The 9,319-nt window shown below is 39.6% G+C and overlaps 1 protein-coding gene across 3 annotated transcripts in view; it reads right to left on the minus strand.

Moving 5' to 3' along the window:
* Nucleotides 1-2,244: 2,244 nt before the first annotated feature.
* LOC109968553 (partitioning defective 3 homolog B-like) overlaps nt 2,245-9,319 on the minus strand; it is a 175,661-nt gene continuing 168,586 nt past the window's right edge. For all 3 annotated transcript variants that reach the window (XM_020614899.1, XM_020614898.1, XM_020614900.1), the window contains exons 25-27: nt 6,567-6,782; nt 6,252-6,395; nt 2,245-6,037 (exon numbers count right to left, since the gene is read on the minus strand). In XM_020614899.1, coding sequence (XP_020470555.1) covers nt 6,281-6,395; nt 6,567-6,782 — 331 coding nt within the window. In that variant the 3' untranslated portion in view covers nt 2,245-6,037; nt 6,252-6,280. The remainder of the gene's footprint in view (nt 6,038-6,251; nt 6,396-6,566; nt 6,783-9,319) is intronic.

Here is a 9,319-nt window from a genome sequence, read left to right on the forward strand (position 1 = left end):
AACAATGTGATCCGTTCTTGTCACATTTGAGTCATGACTCCTCAATTTTCAAGACAATAATTCATGAGGAGTTTGGAAGGTCTGGCAGTGCCAAGGTCAGCCCTCAAACACAGTGTGTACATGAAAAGCAATCAGAAGTCATGGGAACAAAAAGCAGCCTGCCAGGCAGCCAATAATAGCTACAACTGAACAGTACCTTGCCAAGTACACACACACATACGCACGTCCAGAAACTGGCAGCCTGTCATAATAGGAAATCCTAATTACAGTGGCTTCCAATTCTTATTAAAACTACTAATAATAACTGCTAATAATGACAGCATGCCAAACCTGCCCAGGGGAGGGAGGTTGGAGCAATTACACAGTCAGTCAGTGACTACTTCATACAGTCAGTCAGTGAGTCAACCAGGCTGTTTGACAGTCTCCCAAACACAGCATCAGTCAAAAATGGTACCAGCACAAGGCCACTCAGTCAGCGAGTCTGTCTAAAAACCTACAAAGTTACTGTGGGATTAGTTATAATCTGAACAGATTACATGTCAAAGTAATATTATTTGGCTGTGACCACTAGAAGACAATGTCTCACAGATGATCTGTATTTCCTATATTTTATATACACTGAAAAAAAGGATTTGTTGGATTTACTTGATCGTAATGTGTACATTGTTTTTTTTTTGTTGGACTCTGGTTATATGGACTATTGCTTCACTGCCTCCTGTTTTTAGTTTATTACATTCTTTTTTCTAATTGTTTGTTAGTTACTTATGTTACTTATGTTCTCAGTTTCATTGTGTTGTTCCCTGACGGTGCTGTTTTGTTTGATGTTTCTCTTTGTGTTATGTTTAGTCAGCTTTGAGCTTTCTTGGGTTCTTGTGTACGGTTGGTTGTAATCATTTGTTTTTGTAGTCTGTTCATATTAAACCTAGTTTCATTATCTATCTTCAGCCTACATTTGGGTCTTCCTGTAGCTAACCGTAACAGTAGTGCTGCCCACAAGCTGTGTGATGTGTAAAACCGCTGTACTGCTATAAGCTAGATGGCAGTGAGCTAATGGGCAACTGTGCTGTAGGGTGAATATTTACTTTCTTAGTTTGCTGGATGCTCAAATTTCTTCATTAGTCACTCGTTTGGACATTCTGCTATTTCAAACTGGAAACATGCAGCACATTTGGACTTCTAGGAAGTGGGCTGTGAGAACCTTTAGGAATCCTGCAAACTGTAAGGACAAGCAAAGTGATACATTAAACTTAATGCTGCTGAGATCTGCAAAGTCTGCTTAGGATTTCTCAGTGAGTCTTTCATTTCACAATGCAGTGGCAAAAATCACAAGTTATCATTTCACAGTGATTTACTGAGCCAGCAAGCTTCTCACTCTTTCAACCAACCATCCAAACAGCTAAAAAACGGCTATGGATTCAAAAGTTTATCAGCCAGATGAGTCGTTCAATCCCTTTTTCCATTTGCTCCATTTTTATCCAGACTGCAAGAAGAGCCCAGAAGTACACTGCAATTAATCTGTAACTAATTTAAGTTTTGACATGGATTAACACAAAGGCCAGACTTAAACAGACATTATAATCAAAATACTAAAGGCAGAAAACACACACACTTTGTAAATCCATACTGAGCATTGCACACAAAATGAACTTTGGCAGTGACTCAGGGGAATTTAATTACTTTCCTTTCCTGCTCCCCATTGGCTGAGAGGTCTGGGGTATGCTAATTAAGCTTGGAATGATAAATCATTCCTTTGGTCTCTGTGTCTCATTACTACTAACTTCTCTGATTGCAGCCAGAGTCCAGCGCCCACAGTGTCTGATAAATAAGAAAGCACCTTAAGCCACAGACTGTGGCTAAATGCTTATTAACTGGGGGATGTGACCTAGCAGTGCAGTGGCACTAAGCCAGAAAAGCTCCAAAAACTTTGTGCTGCAATCAGTGTACCTTATCTCCTTTTTCTAATTGATAATTAGTCTTACATTAATTTGGGGCCAACATTTATCTCTTATCACAAAGGTACAGTTTATCAGCTGCTTAAATGATGGACTAAATTGGATCGGCAATGTTAATGACTCACCTTGCAAAGTACGGGGGACATCAGGGAAATGATTTCTCCTGACTCATGTTGAATTAACCTTAGCAGATGTGCTGGACATGTATGGGAGCTTAAAACAGAAGCATGTTTAAAAAGCATGACATCTTTGGCCAAAGATGTTTTAAATGGACATTTTAATGCAAAAAAGATGTTATATATAAATATAAAATGCAGGAAACAATAATAGAAATCATTGCTGTTCTTACACTATAAAATGAGATTTTTTTTTGATAAAAGCGGTATAATAAAATGGTATATTTTAAAGACAGAGAGGTTATTAGTTGGTTCCTTCATACACTGTTCTCTGTAAAGGAAGGAACAGGAGTCCTGTTCATAAAGAGGATTCTGGTTAGTACCTTCATCTTGTGCAACTCATACTGTGCTGCCAAAAAAGCCATGCTTACAGGATGTTTGATATGTGTAACCATGCTACACACCTGTCCCAATGTTTTTTTTTTTGTATTTTTCATTTCAGTTTTAGAAGAAGTAGCGTAAAACAGTTGTTTGATGTAAATTGCATAGGTAAAAGTGAGAAAAACTGAAAATCTAATCTAAATTAGTGTATGCAGTGTGCCGCTTTCCTGCTGTAGCATGGTAACAGTAGCCAAACACTCTGTGGCTCGGGTGTACCCAACAGACAATATCAACTCTCATTAAAAAGAAATACACAGACAATAAATGTTTGTGAAAAGTTACATACATGTGAATTATGTACTAATATCAAAAATACACTTTCATGTCATGTTATACTGTGGCTAAAGAAGCTCCACCAGGCACTGATCCAGCAGACAGCTTCCAACTTTGCTTTCTGTTCGTTCTCTCTCGAAGGAGTGCAGTACATTTTTTTTAATGACAACACTAAAATCATCCATGTGACCCCAGCAGATCATTTTCTCTCATGCTCTGTGCTCATTCTTTAACATGCAGAGCACTGTCATAGGATTACCTAAAGTAATAACACTGAGAATGTGGTAATGAACAGAACTTTGTTTGGCATACTGACTACAGATTCTCATCACCCAGAAGGTCCTGGGAGAATAAAACAACTTCAGTCTACAACGTTAGCAGCAAGCAAAGGAATGACCTAAAGGAGCACATCGTCACTGTCGGGCAGAAACTTCGTATCTCCAAAACGGCTACTTTTTAGGAGCTGAAAAACCCCGTGTATCTAAAATAATTCAACATCACGCCGTCAAAGTTGATACTGTGTGTTTATGCCTGCATGTGTCATTATACAAAATTAGCATTTTACCTAAATCAAATGAGGTTATGAGGTTTGAGGTTTTGCCGACAGTTTCAGGATCCAATGGAGTTACGAGATTTAGTCACAAGCCTTTCTTAATGTTTTTCATTGGTTACATGTTTGTAAAACCCACAGACAGACAAAGAGTGATCAATAGCATTGATTTACTGAAAATACCTGACAAAATATGAACATACAAGGTTTCTGCCCGACAGCGATGGTACAAATTATTTTAGTGCTGACTCTATAACAGGTGAGTTATAGAGTCAGCCACAAGGACAATCTCCTAAAAATGTTTTATCACTATATTTACTGTAGTAAAACCTTGACAGTTAGATTTTGAAGTTTAATTTCTGTACTTCGAGCAAAAAGTGATAATAGCATAAACAAATGTTTGGTAAATAAATCCCAAAGTCTCTACAGTCAACACAAGCCCACTCCTGTAACCCTTCTCCTACTGCAGAGCAACTGCCGCCCAAATATTTATGAGCTCTCATACTTTCCTCTGCTCTTGTCTTCATACATCAGTCTGAATCACACAGGCACTGCATTTGTTTATACCATTTCTTCCACCTCCATCAGTACCTTCAGTCTATTACTAATTTTTAATCAATCTTTATGTAAATCCTTCTTTCTTGTTTCATGTTTTCCTTCTTGCTTCACTACACCTTCCTATTCTTGCTCTGGTCCTTTCTTTCTACCTGCCTTTCTCCTTATTCCTCTTTCTAATCAAACTCCAAACAAGCAAATGAAATGGTTTCGAGACAGCATCTGCTTCACATTCTTTTGCATGGGTTTCAGTCAAATTACTCTCAACATTCACTTTAGTGGTATTTCATCCTCAGTCTTATTAACATAAATGCAATTCACCAACTCTTGAAATGTCATTTAAACATTTAATCTCTGTTGAAGTTAATACTGCTGGGCTTTGTGGAATGAAACAGAAATGTTAAGCTAGATTCTAACTCTTAGTTACACTTAATTGATGGTTTAGTAAGTGGCTAAATGGATATACAGTAAGGTGCAGCACTGAGAAGAGCACTCTGGCACATAATCCATGTTTCAACAGGACTTGTGTGCACTTCAGCGCACGGTGATGCCTACACCACCAGGTCACAGAGATAGATGTGCAGTGAACATCCTTCACATTCAAACTACAGCACATGACACACAGACAGTAGGGAGACACAGAGGCTGGTACAGCTCTACAGCTGGTCACACCTGCTCCCAAAACTGCCTGGTTTAATTAACAGTATGGACATCTACACATGAAACAGCTATGCTCCAGCACGTTCAGCCTGACAGTGACACAAGCACTTGTACAAAGACAGCACATTGCACTGGTTTGATATATTGTATGAAATAAACTGTTCTGCCATTATCGCAAGTTTGCTCAATTTTACATTGCTGTCCCTTAATTTCAAGCACCGTTATTTCAGGTGTGCTCTCCCCAGTAATTTAGTTGTTTTAAAAGGGAGATGTCTGAACCAAATGCAGTCTTAATACTAGGAGTCACTCCCGGTAGAGAAAAAGGCAGCTTTAGTTTGTGTATTGTCTATTTGTCTTCTTCACAACAGAGTTTCTTACAGAATGTCAAAGTTCATAGGCTGACATTCACATTCTGATGAGACTTTACAAAATGTGGGTGTCAGCTTTTCTTTTTTTTAAGCAAAGGATTATCTTTGAATTGGATATGTAATAAAAAACCAGAAAGTGATCATAAACTCCAGAGATGCTGAGATGATTCAGTCAGCACAGGAAGACTTCATGGATTAGGTACTGTCACAATGTAATCCATGCAAGTTTATCATACATTCAAGTGGAGGTCATTTCAAATAAAGTTTAGTATTGAAAGCTGAACTTGAGCCCCATAATAGGCCTGAAATGAATATGAATGAATGGAAATGGGAGATTCAGTACTTCCAGCTAATAAAAATGAAATGCAATCATAGCATTATTAAAATCAGATTATTACACTCACATAACTTATACACTGCTCTATTGTACTATAATGTAATTATTAAAAAAGGTTTTGAGAATTCAATGACAAAACAAACCCTGATCATTAGGACACTGTACTCATAAAGATGGGTATACGTAGTGGTGTGTTCCCTGCTTGGCCTCAAAGTGAGCACTTCATTTGCTGTGTTCATTTGGCACGGTTGGATTTACAGTCTTACAGAGCAAATAATGATATCTTCAGATTAACCTGTTGCTGTCACAGTGAGTGTGCAGAGCTGTATGTATGCCTTCAGTGGCTTCATTTAAATAGATCCAATTACTTTTGTGCCTCTGACTGATTCTTGAAAGACATGACTTAAGGGTAAAACAAAAAAAAAAGAAGAAGAAGAAGCTAATTTTATGATCTGGGAAGACTTGAAGCAATTTAAATGATTTTAAGCGTCATGCCGGCCACACTATAATTAACCTCTTCTACCCTGCTTGTCTGTGTATTACCGTACTGTACACTTCAAACAGCACAGACAATGTTTGATAATGAAGTTGATTCAAATCACACCATAAGAGGTTACTTTTGGAGTACCCAAATCAGAAGAGCTGCTCTTTTTCATCTCTGGACCTGATTTATCTACACAACCACAGTCATGGCGCTCTTCTGTCTTGGCTTGGTTTGGTGTTGCTGTCTTCTTCCTTTGTCCCCAGTATAGCCATATTGGTCTGGACTGGGTTCCACCTGGTGCCTGTAATCAAACATGTCCTCATGTTTGTAATATTATTTAAAATCTACTATTATTATTAAAATTAAACTGTAAACAGCATTTATCAAAGACAACAACATACTTCAGACTATGATGGAACATAGTGCTTTTGTTGTAACTATAGCACTTGTATCAAACACTCTTCAGAAGTTAAAGCTTATGAACTGAGTCATTTATGAAACAAAAGAGACTTTACCTGGGACTGTCTGCATCTGCAACACGCCCCTACCTGTAGCCTCCACCCCCAGTTCCATGTGTCATAGTGTCATACCGTAGTCCACGAAGAGGAGGGGTGGGAGACGGGGGCACATCTTGCCGCAAGGGCCCTCTCTGCTGGGAGCTACAACCAAATCAAGACAAGGTGTGGGAATGCTAGGAGCAGAAAACAAGCATGGCGACAATACTAGGAGCAGACAGACAAACAAAGGACTCTGACTACGCTGTAAATCTGATGCTCTGTGTACAGCATCGTGTGGTACAGACACACTGCAGCTTCCTTGCTTTTAGTTACCTTGGGTGGGTGTAGTAGCCATGGTCAATGCTGCGAGGGTCACCTGGCCGTGGGTATGGCTGGCCAGGTGCGTAGCCAGAGTAAGATGGCCCAGACTGGGAGTTGAGGTTAGGGTAGGATGGGGACTGAGGGTAACCCTGTTGGGCCTGGGGAGGTCCGGGGTAATGACCGGACCAAGGCTGCATGGGGTAGTCAGCTGGATCCAACGGACCCCGTCTGGAGAAGACAATGGCATGATTTTGCAACAAATGATGGTGTACAAAAACACAAAGAAACCTATTGAGTTTGTAAATTTAAGAAAATAATACCTTTTATTTTGCTTGCACAAAATATAAATGGTTGTATGACAATAAAGGCCCATTCACTCGCTTAACAGAATGCACACACACACATACACATTTCCTTTATCCCTCCCAGTGTGATGCCATTCAGTAAATCACATCATGGCAAGTGCAAAAGGACAACACGTTTCTAAAGCCATTTAGTCAATGATTCAAGTTCCCTGGTTGGGGTATATCCACCCCATGGTCAATGGGAAGGAAGAGGGATGGACATTTTGCTATTGTTTTCATATAATGCTACCTGAACAGCGCTAGCAGGATAACTACAGTAAATGAACCCATAAAATGACATAATGTAAGGAAGGGCAATCAGTGAAACAAAGCATGGTTTGCCTGCATTTCACCACCACAGAGATGAAGTTGTAACTTCTCACTGCCTGAAATCACTCACAAAACATAAATCATCAAGTAATTGCTAGCACCATAAACATTACACTTTGTTTTTGTTTGGTTCATGATGTTCCTTTCATGTCTTTTAATGAGAAAATATCAGTGAATTTTAATACTGCACTTACTGCTAGCTTCTCTGGGTGAAATATTCATGAAAATCTGCTAAATCAATTTGTTAGGGAATTAGAGAGAACGGGAGGGAGAGGCCCACACACAGCCCAGAGTCCGTCTCAGCCAAAGATCACATGGCGACAGAATGTAGGTGACATGTAGTTACCGTGCACGCAAACACACACACACACACACACACACTTAGTTGCAGTAATCCAGTCCCGTCCTGTTAATAGATATCAATGTCTTATGTCCATGTGTCGTCCACATTCCTACCATTGTGAGGTATCAATTTTATCTCTCTGTCTTTCTGTCTCTTCTCACTTGTCTACATTTGTTTTAAATGATTTTAAACAATGTTCAAGTCACAATCCATCATTTTTTGAATTAAAGACTGGATAAATGCGACTTTACTGTAAACCTGTTCATGTATTTTAAAAATCCGATTTTGATTCTATTTGCATTTACTCAACAGCTGGTTTAATATACTTCAAAAATAATGTGCACTGAAGCATGCACTTGTGTTCAAATGCGTTCTGAATCAAGTTAGTCATAATGACACTTAATATCAATATGCATAGTTGAGTAGGTGGGGCTCTACAAGCTCAAGCAATCACAGAGTCGACCTGTCACAATATGTGGAGATGATGTGAATATGCACACAACCACAGAGACAGACTCAGTGTGTGTGTGCGTGTGTGTGTGTATGCTCTATGTAAGTATTTATATATAAATCTGTGTTTGAGTCAGAGTGCTGATGGTCTCCATGCAGATGCCTGTGTGTGTCAGTTTGGGTGGTCAGCGGTAGAAAGTGATTAACTAACTACATGCCCATCATGTTTTGGATGTCTGGTTTTCGTCCTCCTGGCTCCATAACCACCATGAGAGAGAGAGAGAGAGAGAGAGAAAGTGTGTGTGTGTGTGTGTGTGTGTGTTTTTGCATATTAGCGCATTACATTTCGGATTCACTGTCAACTCATCTGTCAACATATGTGTCATATGTCTTCTGGTTTTTGACTTATTCTGATACACGTATTATATGTCACTCTGAGTAAGCATATCAGCTACATGTCTCAACTGTCTCTCCTCCTCACAGCCGTTTTGTCAACTTCTCCTCTGCTACAAAGCCTAACAACATGTCAGTCTGCCAACTGCTCCGTCTGTCCATGTGTCTGCCTGCCCCTCTCTCTCTCATTAGCTGTACGACGAGTCTGCTCGCCAGCCAATCTGCACGGTTTGTTATTCACCTCTGAGCCCGTATCCAGTACCTGGGTCCATATCGGTCGGTCAACCTGTCACTCAGCATTTGGTCCCTGGCCGCAGTAATGTCACCAAGACAGAGATAAGAGCAGCTGAGAGATGATGGAGAGTTGAAGAAGGGAGGGCAGAGAGGAAGAGAGAGATAAAAAGGACAGAAAGAGGCGGGGAAAAGGTGTAGGAGCTGGTATGATAGAGTGAAAGGATAGGAGGAGAAGCAAACAGGTGAGACAGCTACAAAAAAGAAGCAGTAGGCAGTGAGAAAAAAGAAATAATCTGTAAAATCCACATCACCAGCAGAAGAAATCCTTAAATTATACTGTACAGTCAGGGAAAAAAATTATTTGAACCCCAGCTGATTTTGTAAGTTTGTCCACTAACAAAGAAATGATCAGTCTACAATTTCATTGGTAGGTTTATGTGAACAGTGAGAGACACAACAATAACAAAAAAAACAGAAAAATGCATTACAAAAAAAGTTATAAAGTAATTTGTATTTTCATGAATGAAATAAGTATTTGATCCATTTGCAAAACGTGTTTCAGTACTTGGTGGCAAAACCTTTGCTGGCAATCACAGAGGTCACACGTTTCTTGTAGTTGGCCACAAGGTTTGCACACATCTCAGGAGGGATTTTGACCCACTCCTCTTTGC

This window comes from Monopterus albus, unplaced genomic scaffold, assembly GCF_001952655.1.
Source record: "Monopterus albus unplaced genomic scaffold, M_albus_1.0 scaffold153.1, whole genome shotgun sequence".
Lineage (NCBI taxonomy): Eukaryota > Metazoa > Chordata > Actinopteri > Synbranchiformes > Synbranchidae > Monopterus > Monopterus albus.